The following is a 23,416-nucleotide window of genomic DNA, read 5'->3' on the forward strand; positions in this document are numbered from 1 at the left end:
TACAGCTACAGAAAAGAATAGAGAGGGTCCCATCTAGAAATATCGAATTTTTACTAGGATATCTTAACGCCCGGGTTGGCAGGAATAGGGATAGATGGTGCCTAGCCGAGGTAACTTTGGTGTAGGAGAAAACAGTAATGGTTACAGACTGCTGCAATTTTGTAGGTATAACAATCATGTTATAACCAATACATTATTTGGTTTTAAATGTCACATCAGTTACCATGGTATTCACATGAAGGCAAGAAAGGCAGCCTTTTTCTTGTGCTACTGTAAACTGAAGACTGAAAGGATCAATATAATATACTAGGGCATATTGAAGTTCAGTTATTAATGTCAAAATTAAGGATAACCATCTAGTAGTGTATAGAGTTAATTTAAAGCTGAAATTTAGGAAGGGTAACTATGTTCTGGGAAGCTACGACTTTGGTAGACTCCAGGATGATTATTTGATAGAAAATTTCCAGGAACAGTTGAATAGTAGCCTGGAGAGTTTAAAATTTGACAATGTAGAAGATGGAAGGAATTATTTTCGAAAAATAGTTCGTGAAGTCGCTGATGGTGTCCTAGGAAGAAAGTTAGAAATGCAACTTGGAATTTTAGTGAAAAAATTATGTTTTATAGAGAGGCGAAGAGACTTGAGCAAGAATTATTTCTGTGATAAATCATCTGAAAATAAGAGGAATATCAATAAAGCGGAAAAAATATTAAAATAGGAATTAATGAGGTTTGAAGTGGAGGCCATAGATAAAATTGCTGAAGATTTCGGAGGTGAAGCCAGACGGTGTAACAGTAAAATATTGTACTGGTATGTTAATAAATTGAAAAAAAAAAATCGTCAATCTGGGTTTATCCCAACAAAGAAAAGTACTAAGTGTTATTTTTCTTTTCAATGATTTCTCTTCATGTTTTTCAGTTAAAAAAAAATTCTTGTTTTCAATGGTCTCTTGTTTTTTAGTGATTCCATGTCTGTCCTATTTGCTAATGCAGAGTGTGTATTGATATGCATTGCTTACAGTTTTAAAACAAGAAAACCTTATATTGAAATGACAGATTTTAAGAAATGAAAGACCCTTACCTATCAGGAGAAACAATTTGACTTGAGTAAACGTGGTGAAACAGGAAGTATAAGTACATTTTCGCAATTTTGCCATTAAATAGGCTCACCTATTTACTTGATGATAAGGTTTCGAAGACACTGTATTTATATAATGCTAATGTGGAATATATTAGGAAGTGTAATGGACCCCTGTTTTTGCGTTATTTCTATTAAAAAGGAGGATAAATTAATTCAAAAAATTATCTGATCAAAGTAAACAACGAAGTTGAAACTTAAAACAAGCAAAGTTTTAAAGTTACTTAGTATTTTTTCTCCAAATTATTGCCCCCCCCCCTCAACGATACTACTGTTGATTCTATCTCACTTTCTAGGATTATGATGAGAGAAAGATTGAAATGGCAAGGACACGTTTTGCGGATTAAGGATGACAGACTTCCAAAATTGTCCCTGTCACCCATTCATCTAAGGAAAAACAAGAAACAGACTCTTCCCAAATCTGATGGGAAGAAGTCGTAAGAAATGATTCAAAGGAAATTGGAACTTATTCGGAGGGTGTACAGGTGGAAGTTTTAAATAGACAAGCATGGAGGATGAACGTAAGCAGCTGTGTTTTCTTCAATTAGCTCTATGCTACAGTAAAATTGTAAAAACTGTAGTAGTAGTTGTTCATTGCACCAAAAATTTTCTATCTGCAAAAGAAATACTCAATGCTTGAAGTTGGCATTTGAGCGATAATAATAATAAATATCAGTCATAAGAAGTTAATTAAGCTCGGGGGAAGTTATTCCTATTACAAATTTGCTCGGTATTCCTTATCATTTGTAATTTAGCTCAATGGAAGATATATTTAACATTTTTTTCTTTAAGCGCCAAATAGAAGCGTGACTTGTCCGCAATCTGTTGTCCATAGGGTTGCTAACTGAACAAATTTGTGTCAAAAGGACACATTCCCATATGCCAGGACACAGTTAAATAAAAGGGCAAAAAAGTAACACATTTTAGAAATTTGGGACATAAAAGGGCAAAACAGGGACATATTTTGTAAATTTAAGACAGAAAACAAAACATTTCACAACTTGATATACATTTTGTTTAAAAAAGTATTACTTTTCACCAAAGGGCTTTTTGCTTTTTCTAAGTATTATCTAAGCACCTATGTTTTTTTTCAGAAATATAGTAAGCAAAGAATTTTATCCAACATAAGGGATTCACATGTTTATATAGGTTTCGTACTTTCACACTTGAGTCTTTTTGCTTGAATATTTTATATGGATTTTTCTGTTTTCATATATTTTTCTTAATTGACCGCTTTGAAAGAGGTTTAAAAAGCGTTTGTTGGTCAGTGTAGTACAACTTGTAAAAAAAATGAACCTCTAGTTTTTTAATTTCAAAAAATACACATTTCATCTAAAATTGCGCTTTTTGGATGGTCAGGAGACACCAATTCATGTACCAACAAGCTGGCAGCTCCGATTTCTTGCGAACTGTTGCACTTTTGCGTTTTTGTCACATTGTCGTACTGTATTAACTACGACACAGAAAACCGCACTTTTCCATGAAAAGCCAGAAAGTGTCTCACAAAACTGCTACAAATTCGTTTTCAATTGGAAAATCGACTTTAATATGTGAAAGAAAAAGAAAAATTGTCAACAGCGACTTTTCTGTGTTTGTTGTTTAATTAGAATATAGCGTCGCTTCTCACTTTTTGATGGTATGTCATTTCAAGCAATTCTATTAACTGAAAAGAATAAAGAATCCTCACCGAGCAAAAAAGAGCCTGAGCCTTGGAAATTTAGATTAGTTAGTGCTCAGTGAATTTGATCCAATTTAATTTTGTGTTCAGTCATGGAACAAAGTAAGAACCAACAAAAACTAAAAAAACAAGAAAGGTTAGGGGAGCTTTTTTTAACCTCAACATCAAAATTCTGTATGTTATTTGCGAAGTCCTAGTTTTACGTGTTAGCTGCAGGGAGTGGTGTTCCTTTTACTAAGCTAACATACCAACAGAGGGGTGACACTTCTTGTAAGCATGCAGTTTTCAACATAAATTAGCTAGAATGAAATTGAATACATCACTTTATGCTGTTTTATATGCTCTTTTTTACTTCAATGATCTTTTTTTGAGGAAATTAAAGTTAGAACCCTTAAAGGGAATAAGAAGGTTCAAAATAGCGCATGGTAACCAAAAGTCAAGAAACACGTTTCTGAAAAAAAAACTTTTGGGGGAGAAAAAATGCCATTTTGGTAAATTTGCACTTTCCAAAATAATTTAGCAAGGATGATAATGAATACATCACTTGATAGCTTCATGTATCAAACAGTTCGTGGTAACAAACTGCAAGTAAGGAATGAAGCGGCTCATTAGTAGCCTGAATTCTAAAAAGCGGAACATTGATGTAAATATTAAAAGAGTCGGCTTATTATGTTGATTCCAAATATATAACATAAATTAAGCTTAGTGTTACACATCAAATGCTACGACCCTAAGAAACATTTGTTTCTGAATTTAAAAATGGGGGGAAGTACCCCTGAAAATCAAAGAACCTTAATAAATATCAAACAATCAGATTCAGCGTATCAGAGAACCCTACTGTCAAGGATTCAAACTCCTATCTACAAAATGGAATTTATTAATTTTTGCCAGAAGAAAGATCATGTAAACGTGTTTATTTGTTTTTTTCTCAGGGGTGATCGTATTGAACCAATAGTCCAATAATGTCGGGGAAGGGGTCATCTGAACGGAAAATAAAAGTTCTAGTGTCCATTTTAAGTGAACAAAAAGATTGGAGGGCAGCTATTCCCCCTCCCTTGCCCCGTTTTCCCCCAAAATCGTCTGCGCAGAATTTTGAAATAGCCATTTTGCTCAGCATAGTTGAAAGATCCAAAAACTGTGTCTTTGATGATAACACGACCCCCGCAGCTCCAAATGGAAGGTTCTTAATATGTAAAGTTTGCCAATTGTTTACATATAGTATTTATTATTGGGAAGTTTGCATATATTTCTCGAGTGGAAGAGGCGTGGTCAACCCTCTCCTGGGGGATTTTCTATCGGGGACAAAATTTTTGGGGGACTGAACTTTCCAGGGGAAATATTACACTAGGGGAAATATGCCAGATTTCCATTACGAAATTATTTTTATTTGCTTCACTTTGTCTTTGTCAACTCAATTTTACGATTGAAGATGTAAAGGGTATTCGTCCAGGGTAAATTTTCACCGGGATTGAATTGTCTAAAGGATCTTTTTGTGGGAGGGGGTGGATTTTTCTGTGAGGTGGAGCCAGATTTCTTGGTATTATTTAAAAAAAACATCAAAATTAAATTTAAAAAAAAGTTTTTAAAACTGAAAGTAGGGAGAAACATTAAACCTTAAAACAAACAGAAATTACTATGTACATGGAGGGGGTACCTCTTCCTCAACACCTCGCTCTGTACACAAATGTCTGAATTGTGTCCCGACTCTTTATTAATGATTCCTGAAACATAAGATCCTTTAATTAGAGAAATAAGAAGATTTTTTTAAGCACTAAACAACTTTAGTGTGAAGAGAGAGGTGTTGAGGAGAGGGCAATCCTCTTAATATACAGGAAAGAGATACAAGTTTTAGAATTTAACTGTATTGTTTATACAAACTATTTGATATTGAAATGTACTGCAGAATGAAAGATCACCGGTTCAAACTTGGCTGCCCTCAATTTTACTCGGAACTGAAGTAAAGAGCTATGACATTGAGTATTAACATTAAGTAAGTAAAAATGATAGAAAAAGGTTATAAAATTAATTTATCAAACAGTTATATGTATCTTTGTATTGTTTGAAAAACGATCAGTAATTAATCTCATAAAAGTATTTTTTTTAACTGCAAATAAGAAGAAACACTAAAACTTAAAACAAACAGAAACTATTCCACATATGAAAGGATTTTCCCCTCCTCAACGACTTGCTCTTTAAACGGATTATCACCCGCCTATCACTTTTGACTTTCTAAAAGGGCACTAGGACTTTTGATTTCCAATTGAATGTACCGCATCCAAACGTTATACGATATTGGAACATCCTTTCTAGAAAACATGAAATTATATTAGTAATGGGCAATTACTGTAGGTTATAACCATTGCCCCGAGGGCCACGATGGGAGGGGTGTTACATACAGAAACATATTTACTAGAACTTTCATCCATACTTAACACTTTGGGGAAACTATAGGCTTGGAAGGGGGACGGTTGCCTTCCAATCACTTTCAACTGGTAAATGGGCACTAAAACTTCTAATTTCTCATCCAAAAAGCCTACTCCCAAATTTTTATGACCATCATCTCCATAAAAACTTTGTATGTCGCCAAGGTATAGCTTATAGGCCTTCCCCTGAGGGTTGTGGTGGGGGAGGCTTGTCATCTTCAAAGAATTATTTACTGGATCTTTCAAATACGCTGAACAAAATGGCTATTAGAAACATTTTATTTGGCTACATTTGAGATTAGCGTGGGAGGGGGGGGGGTTGGCTGCCTTCCAATCACTTCGGAGTATTAAGAAGGGTACTAGAACTGCAACTTCCAATCGAATGAGCCTATTTTTAAGTGTCTACGACAACTCTTTTTATACGAAGTACCTTCGTCTGAAAAAAAATAATACATTGTGACCACATCGCTCTTTACTTAGGCAGTGCGGCGCTGCCTACGATCGAAACCATAAGTTTTTTGAAGGCACGAATCAAAGATCTTATCAGAGAAGAAGAAAAGATTTTTCTTTGTTTTTCTTATCTGCTGAATATATATTGTGTTTAATATATGGCGTAACACATGGATTTTTAATGTTTAAGGGATTAATTTTAATCGCTGGGTTCCAAGAACTCTGTCCAAAGAAATCAATGAACAGGCTTGCACTTTTTGCGTGGCAGAAGCCCGGCTTCTCGCGCTCTTTTTGTAGAAAAGTACTTGCTTGGCTCTCTTTCTCCCACGTTGACGAAGTCGCAGCCGGCAAATCTGTCTTCGACATTTGGGGAAGAATCGTAAACACTTTCAAAATTTTGGGCAGAAGGATAGTAAAAAAGAAAAATGAATCGGGCTTCAAGAAAGCCTAAGAGAAATAGACCAGGTCCTGAAGATACTACGAGCTACATGTATCCACCAGAACAAATGTATTCTATGCCTCAACAGGGTTATGGTCAAGAACAGTATCCGGGTTTTGAACCAATGATCCACCCTGAATACTCACAAGGTATTTTTTATTTTTGTCTGTTGCTTGTTCTCAAGGTTTTTCTAAAGGCTATTGGTGCTTAGGTCAAAACGAATTATTGTGGCCCCTTCCACTCAACAACAGTAAAAATAAGGCATGGAAGCACCATTTGTGGCATCCCCCCAGTTCTGGATCCCAATTTATAAGGTTTTAAAGATATGCAAATACATTTCCTAAATTTTGAAACAAAAACATGGATATGGCTCAGAATTCTACTCAAATAGGCTAACAGGAATTGCATTTTCAGAACTAAATGCAACTGGTAACTGAAAATTAAGGTAAAATGTTGTTTTGTAAAAATTTCAATAGGTATAGACATGTCATGTATGCAAATTTCAGGGCCCTCCAGAGGGAGAAGGAGTGGAAATGGGTACCTCAAAATACCTTTCTGGGACATAGCCTACTTTAGTCTTTAGACCCATCCCTGAAAGTTTCATTTTCCTAACCTAACCCCTTTCCAAGATAGCCAAAAGTCAATCAACTAGAATTTTACCAAATTTTCAGTAAAATTCTGAAAAATGAACATGAATTCATCTGTTTTTTCTGTTTTTAAGTAATCTAAATTCATAGTTAGACGCCATCAATGCCACCTATCAAAACATATTAATGGTCAAGTAGGCTATGATAATTTGGGGCAACTAGGGTTGGGTTAGATTAGTTAGATGCCACTTGGGTGTTTATTTGTAGAGGATTTTTTAAACTTATAGAATATTTCAACCTGCTTAAGTGACAGAAAATTGCTTAGCCATTTGGGATCCAAATTTTTAAAGTTGCCACACATTATGATACCAGCATTAGGATACAAGGATTATACATTGCCAGTGCAATGCTGAAAGTAAGCCATAAGGGCCACATTCTAGATAGTCAACAAGGTATATTTCCAGTAATGTCACTTCCTTAGGTAACTTCTTAGGCCTGCATCACAACCATAAAACTTCAAAACCTTGTTTATTTGGTGTATTTTTGTAATTGAGAACTCTTTTTATTAATGCTCAGTAAACATATCACAGTTCATATTATTGACTTGGCAATAAAGTGAACATACCACTTGATGCCTTCTTTTATGCTCTTTATGAATATAATAATTGCTTGTATTGCAAATTCAAATTTAAGCCCTTTTTGAACTAACCTAACTATAAATAATTTTGACAATGAGACAATGTAGTGTTATTTTTTTGAAAACAACTGAGAAAACATAGTATTATTTTCTCCAAAACCACTGATAACTCATACTTTAATTGAAAATTTGTCATTTTTAAGAGCTCAAAAAGTGCTTAAGTCTAAATTTGTGATAGAAGTGATTATTATAATTGTAAAGAGCATAAAAAAAGGTATCAAATGGTATGTTCACTTTATTGGTATGTCAATAATATGAACTGTGATACATTTACCTTGGTGATCAACAAATAATACCAACACCACCACTATATCTGAATGCCATAAGGCATCATTCTTTGTTTAGAGTAAGTATTACATCCATCAAATACAACTAGGCTAACTCCTCAGTCATGGATCCCAATTCACAAGTACAAGCAATGCCAACAAGTTCATTTACCTATATATGTTATATATATATATATATATATATATATATATATATATATATATATATATATATATATATATATATATATATATTTGAATTAGTTTGCATAATTCTTCTGTAACTAACATTTTTATCACCGGATGACTCAGTTTCAAATACCCTTATCTAAGAGATTATTTTAGTTGCTATTCTCATAATTTGAGTTGCCTAGATGAGATGCCAATTAAATTAATTATTGAATGTGTTAATCTTTTATCTACTCCTTTAACAACAGTTTTTAACCAATATTTTATTGATGGCATTTTTCCAAGTTAAAAAAAAAAGATGCATGTTACTCCAATTCCCAAGTGTTGTTTATTTGAGAACATAAAAGATAAGATAGATTCCCAACAATTTAGATTTAGACCTAGATAAGTACTGTTCATTATTGAATTACAATGTTGGACACCATTCTTAAACATTTAGAAAAAGATGGGGTGTATGTTATTATGTTATTTTCTGACACAGTTGAGGCTTTTGACAGCCTTGACCATAATGCAGAAGTGGAAGAAGCTAAGGTTATTGGTTCCCATCCATCTGTTATATGTATGCTTGATAGTTTTCTTGTTAAGAGATCTCAGCATGTCCAACTCCCTGATTGTGAAGCCATCTGGATTTTTGGATATTTTTTTGTGGTTTGCCACAAGGGACTAAATTAGGGACACTTTAATTTATTATTGTTCATAACCATATTTTAACAACAATGACATGACAAGAATTCTAGTGATTTAAAAGCAGAATTAAGACAGGTAAAGCTGAAAGTGAGACTAAAAGCTCTTCTATGACTTTTTCCTTCTTAAAGGCTGACTGCTGCTCTTCATATAATTCCCTACTGCCAACAAAGAAAATAGTTGAAATACTTGAAATACTTTTTGGACATAGATTTAATATAGTACTTGCATGTTGACTATCTGACTAAAAACGGTTGCTCATTTTTACATTCTTTTTCTGACCTTAAGAGATTTGGTATCCCAACTGAAGTTTTAATATCAGTATAATGAAATTATGTCAGACCTTCTCATTAATATGCCTGCCTAGCTTGGCATCCAGGGCTAACAAAAGATCAATCAGATAGACTTGAGACTGTACAAAAAGGAGCTGTAAAAATTATATTTTAACACAACTACTCAATATATAATTAGACACTGAAACATCTCAACTTGAAATCATTGGATGGTCATAGACATAAGTTGACATACCAATTTGGACTAAATTGTTTGACTCCAACTCATCATGGTTTATTACCTGACCCTGAGAGTGAGACACTAGACTCCAACAGATAAAAACAATTCTCTACAATCTATATATATAGATTCTGTTTATGACTCATTTTAGTCTCTTGACCTTTAACCTTTCTTAGTCCTTATTTTGTTTTGTCTTTTTTTAGACATTGACTTGCTCATGTTAGCTACAGCTATCTTAGTGAATAAATATATTGTAAACTGTTCAATAATTGGTAGAAGGAATCCTTCTCTTGTTCACTCCATTTGCTGATAGGGGCACACACCACAATGACAGTCACTTACACTTGCACATTTACAGATCTTGCTTGCACAATGAATTCAATTCAATTCAATTTCAATTCAATTCAATTTATTCAAAAAGAAAAGAAAACACATAACAACAATAATAATAAAGATCCTAGAAGCGAACTTGTTAAGGACCAAAACAACAAAAAATTGTAAATGAAAAAGAGAGAGAAAAAAAAAGAAAAGAGAAAACAAGTGTAATTAAAGCAAATTGAACAAACATATAGAGAAATATAATATCAAGATTTTAGTACATTGTTATGTAGCGTCCGAAAACTTGTGGATAGCTCGACACTGGAGGGTATTAAATTCCACTGAATTATAGATTTATAAATTGGGGATCACTGGGCGGAACTAGAGATACACCTGGGGACAATGAAGGAACGGTTGGATGAATGGAGACAGTGGCCTTCAGAATTATTACTATTAAAATAAGATAATAAGTGGGGAGGAAGATTTTTATGGTAAGCGGAGTATGCAAGGGATAGATTTAATTTTTTGATGATTTGTTCAAAAGGGATAATACCAAAATTGGAGTACAAGTCCTTGGTGGGATATAGTCGTGGCAACTGAAAAACTGCTTTGACAGCACGGTTTTGAGCAGATTTTAATTTATTGGTAACTGAAGGATAAGTATTCCCCCATACAGATCCGCAGTATGAGATATATGGGTAAATAAAAGAATAATAAAGGGTGACAAGGATATCGGGAGGAAGAAAATAATTCACATGGTTAATTATACTAACCTGTCGCAAAATTATGGCTCTGATATAGGACACATGTGTTGCAAATGATAGGCAGGAGTCTATGTGGACACCAAGAAACTTGGCAACTTCGACCTGCGGGTGGAGATTGGTAGAATATTTTAGGCCAAGTGCCAGCTGAACTTCATTTTTTTTGTAAGGGGTTTGAAATAATACCACCTGACTTTTCTTGCTGTTAATGGTCATACAGTTAACGAGACACCACTCCTGTACTCTATTCAGAAGGGTTTGAGTAGAGGTGACGACGGATGGTAAATTAGGACTGGTGATGAAAAAGTTGCTATCGTCAGCAAAAAGTACTGGGTGCACTGATGGGCCCAGGTCCGTAATCAAATCATTAATATAAAGGAGAAAAAGTATTGGACCAAGAACAGAGCCCTGTGGGACGCCCCTCCGGACAGGTAGGGGATGTGAAGTCACCCCGCCCAGTCTCACACTCTGTATTCTACCAGAGAGATAAGAGCCAAACCATGAGAAAGGAACTCCGCGAATCCCTAGGTTATTGAGTTTACTTAATAAAACACTGTGATCAACCATGTCAAAGGCCTTTGAAAAATCCAGAAATAAGCCCAATACAGTATTTTTAAGGTCAAGTTGGGAACGTATAAACTGTGTGGCGTCTATTAGTGCATGAGCAGTTGAAAATTTGGCACGGAAGCCATATTGATGAGGAGAAATCAACGAATCTGATGAATGATTCCCAAATACAAAGGGAGAAAGACGTTGGAATATAATTCTCTCGAGCACCTTAGATATAACTGGGAGAAGTGAGATTGGACGATAATTGCTTATCTCAGATGGATCGCCTTTTTTATGAATCAGGATAACAATTGCTGATTTAAATATTTCTGGGAAGACTCCATTGGTCATAGACAGGTTTGCTATGTGCACAATGGGTTCACAAATATAGAAAGATACGGTCCTAAGAAGCTTATTACTTATGCCAAAGAAGTCAGGTGTACTACTATTAGAGAGAGATTCGATAACTTGAAGCACCTCTTTGCGATCAGTTGGAGAGAAAAACATGGATCTGGGATTCTTGCTAGGGTGTACTGACTGTGAGAAGGAACAGGAGTTAGCATTTGGAATATTAGTGAAATAATTATTAAAAGCATCCGGTACTAAAATTGGGTCAATTAATCTGCCACTGATGTCCCTAAGGTTAATAGGAACAGATCTTGAATTCCTTTTTTTTGAAAGGATTTCATTTATTGTAGACCAAATTTTTTGCAAGTTCCCTTTGCAGTGAGAGATTTTTGAATAATAATAATTTTTCTTTGCTTCCCGGATGAGTTTGGTATATACGTTTTTGTATTTTTTATAATTAGTCAGGTCAATAACGCTATTGGGTTTGCAAGCTAACTTATATAGGTCATTTTTTCGGTATGAAGAGATTATCAGGCTATTTGACATCCAGGGGCGTATATGGGTAGTTTTTCGGTTTGATTTACGAACTGGAAAGGTTGAACTAATAAGATCACTCAATCCCTGTGTAAAACTACTTGTGGCTGAATTAACATCCTGACAATCCAAAGTCTTGGACCAGTTGAAGGATTTCAAACAATCCATGAACCGGTTCATATTCACAGTATTATATATTCTATTAGACGTAGGGGTATTAGTTCTACAGGGTTGAGTAGCTGATAGGGAGGGTAAGGAAAGATAGATTGGAAAGTGATCTGACAGGTCAGAAAATATTATTTTGGAGGACAGGTGGTTTCCCAGGGAAGTGGATACAAAAATGTTATCAATTAAAGTAGCGGTAGACCTCATGGGATCAACTCTAGTAGGAAAAAGGATTGTGAGAAGAAGACCACTTGAGGTAAATGTTTCAAAGAAGGTATCACTATCATTGTTATTGCTAACATTTAATAAATTACAATTGAAGTCCCCAAAAACTATTGCCTTCTTTTGTGGTAAATTAATAAAACTAGAAAAATCATCAAACTGATTACAAAAGAAAGGTGTCGGGAATGAGGGTGGTTTATAAAATAACGAAAAAATAAAAGAATTCTCGTCTACACTTATGTCGACGATTATTGAATAAATGCATCTATTATTTATAGGTTGCGAGAACAAGAATTCACAATCTAATAGTCTGGTGAATTTTAGACTTGATCGGATGTAAAGAGAAATGCCACCAGAGGACTTGGTTAATTTTCTTTCAATATGAATAGCTTGAAAGCCAGTGAGGGAAAATTCATTAGTATCATCAATTTCTGAAAGCCACGTCTCCGTTATTCCAATTACGTCGAAAGGGCAGTAACCATTTGTTAAAATTAAATCTTTAAAATTAGCCCACTTATCCCATATGCTTCTGATATTAAAGCAAATTACACTAAGTTTGGTCTCTTCCATTAGCTTAGGTTTTACATTTTTCACAAAATCAAAAGTGTCGAGATATTTACAGTTAATTTGGTTTAAAGGGCTATCGGGGCTAGCTAAGGTGTTGGTGGACAGATTATTTTGGTCATCGTAATAATTAAAAACAACATTATTGCACAGTGATAAATTACTAAGAAACGTAAAATCTTGTAAAGTACTTGTACTTGTGTTTGTTTGACTGTTCATTTCTTAAGCAGTAGTTTCTGTGCTTCTGGACATTTATATGAATAACAGGGGTTGTCGGAGGAGCCACAGAGAGCACATTTCATGACAAGTTGACACGGGTTTTCTTTGGAGTTCTGGTGGTCACCAGCGCATTTAGAGTATCTCGGGGAAGCTTTACAGTTATTTGCAGTATGGCCGTAGCACTGGCATTTGTAGCACTGGGTAGGCAAAAACTTGTACTCAGTTATAGGTAGACGCTCGTAACCAATAACAAGGGGATTCTCAGTGGCATAGTTTAGGTGGTCACGTGACTCAAACTTTAATCGAAAAGACCTCGTACTTCCTAACTGAACAACTTCTATACAGTTATTAGCGAGATCGCATAGGTCACTTTTAGATGTTCCGTCAGGCACTCGGCGTACTATACCGAAAAAGGCAGGACTCTTCACTTTAGCATTAATGGATTGGTCTGCTTTGCTTAATGCATCTGCCAAAGTATTGGCGGCACCCTTGTCCGACAGAACTACTTGCCATGCATCCCTCCTAGGCCTCAAAACAACTATGCTTGAATTGACACCCCCACAAGCTTTATCCAGGAAATCTTTTCGAGCGTCAGGATTATTCAAGTTTTTTGGTGGATTTTTCACAATAACTGAATAGGACGGTTTTGCGGGTGGGGGAGGTTTCATATCAGGAATAGTTTGCACGACTGACCTTGCTTTATGGTGCTCAGCGAAGCTTTTAAATTCCATGTAGAGTTCATTAACCTTTCGAGTTAACGTAGCTGTTGTCTCCCCTGGCACACATGGGACCTGATCTGGCTCGAAAATCAGATACTGAGGTAGGCTGATCTTTTTCTCATCACATAGATCAAAGGCTCGAACCATATCACTTACATTATCAGTCACTTTGGGGCGCTCAGTTACCCTAGTAATAGAGGCGTCAGCCCACAAAATCTTCTTTGCTTCAATTAACATATCTCCTTTGAAAAAATCGCAAGCAATCTTTGCAATATTATCAGCTGAACAACCTGCATTTCTAGCCTGTGAAATGAAATTCAACACGGGATTCAAGACAAGTCTTTCACCTGGCATCATCCGGTGAAATGATCAAATTTCATCAATTTTCGTGGGCGGGGCCACAACAGTTGTCAGTAAAAGCAACAGCAAATCAGGTAGCAGTACTCACAAGATGTATATTCAGAAGTTGCGTACACAATTTTAATTATCCAAAATATCCAATTATTCAAAGCAAATTGTTCACAGCACGTTACACAACTTAAATAGTTGCGTACACGATTTTAATTATCCAATTATCAAAAGCAAATTGTTCACAGCACTATATAGCATTGTACACAATTTCAATAGTTGCGCAATGAAATAAATATCCAAACAATAATCCTCTGTAAATTAACCAACCAATATAAACTGGTTTTCATCCATATAGGTCAAAGACTGAATGAAGACTGACAGTTTCCTAGTTTGAAAGGGATTTCCAAGCTCTCTTACTTATAAATAGAATAGAATAGAATATATTTATTCACTACAATAGCAGGAGCTAGCATTAGCATGTCATGACAAAAATAATTTATACCTTCAAAAACACTCACAGAAAAATTTAAACAAACATTATATTAATCAAACATTAAATATTAGTCATGTCAATATTATTAAAAGGATGGGTAAAATGTGGGACAAATGATTTGCAATATCTCTCAGTTGCTCAGTGGGCTGAGCAAGTCAGTAACTGTGGACAATTCTTTTTTATTTGTCAGAGTCTACTAACCGGAATGAGGCAGACTCTGTCTGCTGACCACGTGCCTCTGGATATGGGGTTTCTCCCCTAACTAAACACTCTGACCAGGACGGCCGTAACCTCATGTGGTGGGTGGAGCCCACCCTGGGGATCTCGGTACCTAGGTTTAACCTAGCTCTAATCAGATTCCAGGCCTAGGGTCGGTTGGGCTAGCGACCCTCCACCTGAAATTTAAGTGCTACAAAAAGTAACAATATAGCCTTGGACCCGGATTCCCTTTTAAGATCTTGACCATTGCATGTCAATGGACATGCTGATGACATCAGAAAGACTGACAGACTAAACCTTATGGACCAAAGGGGGCTGCAAATAGCCACCTGGAATGTCTTGACTCTGAATGCACCTACATCAAAGAATCTACTCTCTGAAGAACTTTGCAAGAACAAAGTGTCAATTGCAGGTCTTACAGAAACACGTCTTACCGGAAGCAGAGAAGAGCAAATAGGTAACAGTGACTCATTGCTCTGGTCTGGAGGAAGCTCAAGAAGGAATGGTGTTGGCCTTGCACTAAATAGCCTTACAAGAAAGGCCTTACTTTTACACAAAGCTGTATCTGACAGATTAATGAAGTCCCACTTTCGACACAAGCATGGCAAGATGACTGTCATCAAATGCTATGCCCCGACCAATGATTCTGATGATGCAATTAAGGAGGATTTCTACTCTTCTTTGTCCAGATGCCTTGCAACAGTACCCCCCCCCCCCATGATATAACTGTTATCCTTGACGACTTTAATGCAACAGTGCACAATGATATGGGTGTATGGCATGGCACAGTTGGTCCTGTATCCCCCGACCCACTTAACGACAATGGGCTCTGCTTACTTGAACTGTGCCAATCTCATGACCTGTGCCAAACACCTACTTCCAACGCAAAACTATTCATCAGTACACGTGGTATAGTAGTGATGGTTGTACAAAGAAGATGATTGACTACGTCATTATTTCCAAACACTGGAGATCATTGGTGAAGAACTGCAGAACTTACATCAGCAGAGCTTGGAAACGCAGACCATAGGCTTGTGTGTGCTGATCTTTGGCTTCGCCTCCATGCACAACAATTGGAAATAAAAGCCGTCGCTGCGGATATTGGGAAACTAAAGGAACCAGATACTCGCCAGAAGTACAGTATCAAGATATCAAATCACTTCAAGGCCCTTGCCTCACTTAATAGCAGCAAAGATCTCTGGAAGCATTTTAAATTGCAGACAAGCGAAGCAGCACAACTAGTGCTCAGCAAGAGGAGTTATCCAAAGAAATCATGGCTAACTAATGAAACACTGCAAGTCATAGATCAAAGGCGGAAGGCAAGACTTCTTTTGGACATGACCACATATCAAAGGCTCAATGAAGTGCAGAACAGACTCATTCACCTGGATAGAACCCAGTTTGTTGCAAGGAAAGCCAATGAAATTGAGCTAGCTGCAAAAAAGAAAGACATGGGCAGCCTATTCAAGCATATCCAAGGTCTCACTGAAAATAAAACTCCCACCTTGAGTCCTGTCCTGTCTAGGGATGGTGCACTTCTTTCTGACGAAGGTTCTTGTCTTGAGCGGTGGAAGGACCACTTCTGTTTGCTCCTCAACAATACTGGTCTGTCTGCTCCTCCTAATGATAATCCCAGCCAACCTTGCAGTCAAAGACCTGGAACAGATGTTCCTCCAGATGAAACTTTCAGCCCCTCAGAAATTGGGCATGTAGTAAAAAGACTCAATAATAATAAAGCTGCTGGTATCTATGGCTTAAACTCAGAGCTGCTAAAATATGGAGGTCTTGCAATGCTCCTGTTTCTACACGCCCTGTTCTCTACAATCTGGCAAACAGAGATAATTCCCGAGGATTTGCGGAAGGGTGTCATCATCCCCTTACGGAAGAGAAAAGGCTCAAGAAGCGACTGCTCCAACTACCAGGGAATAACCCTACTGTCAGTCCCTGGCAAACTGTTTACAATGGTCCTGCTGGATTGATGCTGGAGCATCATTTGAAAAATCCGGTGACCAGAGCAAGCTGGTTTTATGTCGGATCATTCAACCATCGAGCAGATTTTCACGATTTGACTAATAGTAGAGAAGACCACAGAGTTCCAACAGAAAGTATTTATTGCCTTTGTTGACTTGCGTGCTCCATTTGACTCAGTCGATCAAAAAGCTCTTTGGCGGATTCTAGAGTTGACTGGCCTACCCGAGAAATATTGCAGACTTCTCAAGGCGCTGCACCATGGGACGGAGAGCTGTGTACAAGTAAATGGTCGGCGCAGCCCGTTCTTTCAAATCACAACAGGGGTGCGCCAAGGATGTGCAGTGGCCCCAGAGCTCTTTAGTGTCATCATAGATTACGTTATGAGAAAAACCACTTCGCGTCTCAGCTTTGGGCTTAATTCGGAGATCATACCATCACAGATGTTGATTTTGCCAATGATTTGGCCATTCTGGCGGACTCCATGGAGCAGCTGCTGGAAGCACTCCGAATTCTGCGAGAAGAGGCTGCCAAAGTAGGACTGCATATAAACTGGAATAAAACTAAAATTATGGCCATAGACCCGTCTTCTCCTGCTGTTACCTCTCCAGTTAGCCTGGACAGCACCACTAGCATCGAGGTTGTTAAAGACTTCACCTTCCTGGGCTCCGTAATTTCTTCAAATGGCTCACGTCTCCCCAAGCTGCTGGCGAGATTATGTAAAGCGTCTTCTGTCATGGGTAGACTGAATCGTCACCTCTGGCGAAAACCAAATGTCAGTTGCAAAACGAAACTGCGGATCTTCAATGTTTAGTTGGCTCTGTGATGCTTTACAGAGATGAGACATGGCAAGCATCAGCTGCAACCCTCAAGAAAATAGACGTATTTCATACAAAGAGCCTGAGGAGGATTGAGGGCCTATGATGGTCCGACATCGTCAGCAATCAAAAGCTTCTGCAGCTCACAGAGCAGTCTTGGTTTTCGACTCAAGCAGCCGAGCGAACCTTACGATGGTTCGGGCATCTGCTTCAAATGCCACCACATCTACCCGCAAAGATGATCTATGACTTCGACCCTATCAAAGTTGGTTGGACGCGACCTCGTGGTCGACTGAAGAAACGTTGGTCCAACAGCCTGTCCGAGTTCTTGACGATGGCAAACATCAGACAGGGCGAAGAGCAAATACTCGCCATGGACCAAAGTGGGTGGAGGAGGCAGACGTCACTCTCTACGCCAAGCAGTGCCTAGCAGGAGACTTAAGTCAAGTCTAGTAACTGGTCCTTCAGTTGGGGGGCTCTCAAGGCTGGGTATTAGACAATGGTGCTGCTCTAGCAGTTGCCAGCCTTGCATTTCCAGAAAACAATATATGGTAGCTTTTACAAATTGGAGCCCAATTTCTTGTTTTTGATAGTGCTGCTCTGTCAATATGGTAGTCCTCAAGTTTCTTCATGACACTGTTTATTTGGCCAGGCTTTGTGTCATGGTTTAACATTCATCTATTCCAAAATCCAATTTGGAAAGATTCTTTTATAGTTAAAAATATGGTCTGGAGACATGTAGTATTTGGTATCAGTAAGTTAGTTAGATATCCAAGGCCATTCAATGCTGTTTTCATAATAATTTGTTTTCCATGGTTACAAGCTATTATCCTGTTGACCAACCTTCACCATTTTTCAGACTTGCAATCATCAGCTGTGGCCTGGGAAAGCCAATGGAAACTCTGGTAACCTCCCAGGGATGCATCAAGTGGGTTTGTGGGTTATGTTGCTTATGGTATTATCAGAACTTCATTTTTTAGTTTTTGTTTTCATTAATAATAAGTTGACGAGATGACAAAACTTAAACACTAATGTCAGAAATATAAGCCCAAATGGACTACAGTATGCAACATTTAGCAGAAAACAAGGGATTTTAGCTCACTGTCGACCAGTAAACTGTGAAATAATTTCAATTTTCTTTTTTATATAACTTTTAAACAAAAATTAAACCAAGTGTTAATCATAGTATAATTTTTTTTTTCGTCAAAAGAAAATACCTTATTTCATATCCAAAAATAGGGCATGGAGCCATGTCTGAGTTTGCTCTAAATCTAAAGGTGATATTTTCTTGTACATTGCCAAAGCACACACACACACACACAAAATTTTCGTATCAAAGGTAAAGTATTTGAAAAACAATAGTATTTCTGAAAACAATATATGGTAGCTTTCACAAATTGGAGCCCAATTTCTTGTTTTTGATAGTGCTGCTCTATCAATATGGTAGTCCTCAAGTGTCTTCATGACACTGTTTATTTGGCCAGGCTTTGTGTCATGGTTTAACATTCATCTATTCCAAAACCCAATTTGGAAAGATTCTTTTTGTAGTTAAAAATATGGTCTGGAGACATGTAGTATTTGGTATCAGTAAGTTAGTTAGATATCCAAGGCCATTCAATGCTGTTTTCATAATAATTTGTTTTTCATGGTTACAGGCTATTGTCCTGTTGACCAACCTTCACCATTTTTCAGACTTGCAATCATCAGCTGTGGCCTGGGAAAGCCAATGGAAACTCTGGTAACCTCCCAGGGATGCATCAAGTGGGTTTGTGGGTTATGTTGCTTATGGTATTATCAGAACTTCATTTTTTAGTTTTTGTTTTCATTAATAAGGGTCATTTTTTATTTACAGTTTGTTACTACAAGCTGTTCAATCCAATGTCCTCTTAATTGTGAAGGGGGCTACTACTTCCTATTTCAACCCCAGTTTTTATGTTTAAGTTTAGTGTTTATAAAATAATGTTTTGAGAATGACAATTACTTTTTGTAAAATGGACCCCTCTGAATGTGCATTAGCAGGGTAGACCTGAAACATAAAATTTTTTTATAGCTTCATCATTTCAGTGGTTTTCAAGAACAGTTTTAAAACTTTTTTTTAGTGATATCCTTCATGGATGCCAATATGGGGTGCAATGCTGCATAGAAAACAAGAAGACCTTAAGTAATGTATATAGGAAAATGAAAAATATTCCCATTTAAATCTTGGAGAAAACAATGATCTTGTTAACATTTAAATGCCTTACCACCCAAGATTTTTTTTTTTTGGCAGTGCTCATAATCCTCCTCCCCCCTGTATCCACCTTTGTGTTGGTAGGTATGTAAATGTAATCTTTTATGTAACATATAAAAAGATCTGTAATAAAAGAGGTACTATCATCCCTTACCACCAATATTACAGATGCATTTCAAAATCATTCTTATGAATCAAGGGGGATTAGAGATTTGTTTCTACCCTCCTCCATTCTAAAGGTGATACCTTTGGTTTGGTTGCATTTAACTCACTTCATATGATTGGTTGAATTAATTTAGATGGCCTACTGGAAGTGATTTTAAGTAAACTATTTTCTGGGTTGTTTTACCCTCAGCAAGCTGACTCAGTACTCAGTAAGCTCAACTTACTCATCAGTAAGCTGAGCCTTATTCCTTGTTCTGTGGCATATTCAAACATTTACACTTCCATTTGCATTAACTGTTGCTGTCCTGTGGTGGCGCAGTGGATTTGACCTTAGCTTGGTAATACGGTACCCAGAGATCAAATCACGCTGCAGGAATGCACTGCAGGGCCGACGCAGAGACCTTAGTAGTCAAGAAGCGTCGTTAATTCTTAAATAAAAAAATAATCAACTGTTGCTCCTTTTTAGCTTATCTTGCAAGTTGTAAAGTCTTGCTTTGTCTTCAATCCCTTTGTGTGGTTTTCTGTTTAGAGAGTCTTGGGTTTTGCTTTGTTTCAATTTGGACTTTCATGTCCTGATATAGGTCTATTGAACAATAAAAGTATACAGCCTGTGGTGTCAAGAGGAGAGGGGACAGGAGACTATGTGCCCACTTCAATTTAGAGTTCAAGGTGAATACATCTATCTCAAAACCGGATATTTATGAACGAAATCAAACGAGTAAGCTTTCTCAGTGATCTTACGGATATTAAATTTTAATCCCAGTGAAGCTAGTAGGATTTTGAAAAAATTGGCAAAAGATTGGTTTTAATTAAAACTTGTCTGACTGGTTTACTCCAATTCCATTGCTGGATAAAAAGATAAAAAAGGAATTAATTAGAACTTTGATTGATCAATATTTCTTATGGAAAAAGAGAGAAAAGAGTAAATAAAGAGAGAGAGTTGTTAACTTTTGGAACGGTAGAAGCGCCGTATTACGCAATAATAAGCGAGCAGAAGAGGGGAGTTTTCTTGTCGCAAGGGCCGTTGTACCTGCCGGGAGTGGTTTCTTCCTTAAATTGCGGGGATCGGGTAGCAAGAAACTACGCTTCCCTCGCTTATTATTGACATTGCGAAGATGGGTGATAACCTAGTGCGGAATGCAGTGCTGGATTCTCAAGAGCTATGATAGCAGGTGTAAAAACAAATGTTTTTACTAGGCGAGGACTCGAGTTTTTCAGCCGTGAAGCGATTCTAGAAGCAAAAGAGATTATCTATCGCAAGTCGGAATTAGGGGATCGTGTAATAAAACACGTAAAGGACGAGGATAACTTGATGTACATTGCGAAGATGTTCGCTCGCTGTGCCAAAGAAAAGAGACAGCTTCCTGAGTTCGTTATTTTTGAGCCCCAAGAAGTTCCGGCCTGCAATGAAGAGATCGCTGCTTGTGCAGTGTCCACTGTCAACGAGATGAGAATCGAAAGTTCAATGGCCTTCTTGACCGTTTGAACCAAAAACCATTGCCATGGCCTGAAGGCAACCCTGTTGCTGCTCAAACTAATAAGTCTACTCCATCTCCTCCGTCTTACTCAGTAGTCTTGAAAAAGCCTCCTCCTACCGTTGCTACCGCAGAAGAAAGGAAAAACTTCCTGTCGAATATTTGTGGTGATGCTTTGAATGATGACGATTTTGAACTGCGCTGAGAGAAGTACGAATGGCGCCTCGTAACTAAGAACAAATCTAAAGCAGCAGTACTAGCAACATCTATTAACAAAAAATCGCCTGAAACACTGGCAAGCGTTAAAACTCCCACTTTCATCAGTATGATCAAGTTTGTCCCAGCTCATATTAATGGTGACGCGCTTAAGAGAATTATACCGAATTGTGAAAAAGCTGATCAATGTGGCAAAACCAGATCCTTCAAATTATACTTCTCATCCCGCCAGTATCTGAACCACGCCATGAAAAACCCTCCTAAAATTCACTTGGAGCGGTACCTCATCGAGGAATTTATCTTTCTCCCATAGCGCTGTTTTAACTGCCAGAATTTTGGTCATGTTTCTGCTAATTGCTCTAGCCAGCAAATTTGCTCTCGATGCGGAGAAGGAGGTCATGGCTCTAGCACCAACCAGTTCTCTGGAAACCCTATAGCATGCGCCCTCTGCAAATCAAAACGCCACACTTGCCATTCCTTCAAGTGCCCCACAATAATAAAAATCGTCAGTGAGCTGAAGCGGCCCAATGTCTAATAGCCCAGCCCGTGTCAAAATTGCGTCATGGAACATGAACGGAGGAGTCCCCAACAAACTCGCCATAATTCAAAATATTCTGCAGACTGTGACATTATGTTTATACAAGAACATATGCTCTCTCCTCACAATATTTCTCTCCTAAAGTTCTCGCAAGAACTTACTTTTTACTTCGAGCCGGCAAAAGTTCGGTCTTTTGGACGCCCCTCCGGTGGCTTGGCAATTTTTTGCCACCCGTATATTGAAAGTAAGGTGTTGTTTACGCATGATCACTTCTTGGCTATATCTTCCGGCAGTATCGCATTCTTCAACGTGTATCTTCCTACAAATTACCATGATGACAAATCGGAGCGAAAGTTTATGAACGCATCTCGTGAACTAGCGAAGTGCCCGAAGTCTGTGACCCAGAGAGATTTGCATTGCGTAGTCATGGGGGACTTTAACTGCAACCTTCTTGACAGCAAGTGTGCCCGTAGTCAGCTTCTAAACGGCATCTTTGATGACAAACTTATCATCCTCCCAAAAGACAGTGATAACTCCTTCGTTCATAATTCTGGGTCCGTTTCAAACATTGACCATACGGCCTGCTCTAAGAATATTAACGGAAGTGTAACTGTTCTAAAAGACGCTGTCTTCGCTGATCACTTACCCCTGCTAGCATCTCTAAGCATAAAACCAGCTCTGCGTCAACCCAAGAATGACAAGTGGAAAGTAGTAAGTGAATGGGATAAAATTAATACAACTTTGTATCATCAGGTGCTGAACTCACTTTTTGTAAAGATACGAATCCCCTTCCATTTACTCCAAGTGAATTCGAATTTTGATCCCGCGGATGCAAGAGTACTCATCAATATATTTTGTGCCGAGATTACTCACTCGCTTCTCGTAGCTGAAAAAAAGCAGTTCCTACCAGAAAGGTTAAAATGAAAACTGAAATTCACAAATTCTCGCAAAATCCGGCCCTAGTTAAGTGTTGCAACGATGCTAAGTTTTAGTTTAGAATCTGGCAAGATTGTGATAGGCCCAAATCCGGTCCTGTTAACCGGTCCCTGTTAACTTTATGGACTAAACGAAAATTTGACAAGCAACTGAAAGCTCATCGTACCAAATTAAAAGAAGAGTACTCCTCTAGAATCGTAAGTGACCCAAAACTAATCTGGAAAGCCCGGTTGAGCAAACCGGTCACCGGAAAACCCCATGATTCGATTAGCGAAAAAGACTGGGAATCGTACTTTTCCAACGAAATCAGTGCCCCCGACCCAAATATGTCTAATCCCTTCGAAAACCGGCTAGCATCGGTATTATCCAGCCACTGTGTCCCTGATTTTGTCGTTACTTACGGAAGCGTACATGAAGCTATTTTAAAGCTGAAGAAGAAACACTCCCGTGGTGTAGACGAACTGTGCGCGCTAAATCTGCTACACGGTACTACTATGCTTATTGAATATCTGACGCTGCTATTCCAGATTATTTTCACCACTGGTAT

At 37.7% G+C, this 23,416-nt stretch overlaps 1 protein-coding gene across 1 annotated transcript in view; it reads left to right on the plus strand.

Annotated features, from left to right (window-relative positions):
- The first annotated feature begins 6,037 nt into the window (after positions 1-6,037).
- LOC136027252 (protein YIF1A-like) overlaps positions 6,038-23,416 on the plus strand; it is a 50,639-nt gene continuing 33,260 nt past the window's right edge. The window contains exon 1 of the mRNA XM_065704324.1: positions 6,038-6,274. Coding sequence (XP_065560396.1) covers positions 6,112-6,274 — 163 coding nt within the window. The 5' untranslated portion in view covers positions 6,038-6,111. The remainder of the gene's footprint in view (positions 6,275-23,416) is intronic.

Source organism: Artemia franciscana, chromosome 5 (assembly GCF_032884065.1).
Source record: "Artemia franciscana chromosome 5, ASM3288406v1, whole genome shotgun sequence".
Taxonomy (NCBI): Eukaryota; Metazoa; Arthropoda; class Branchiopoda; order Anostraca; family Artemiidae; genus Artemia; species Artemia franciscana.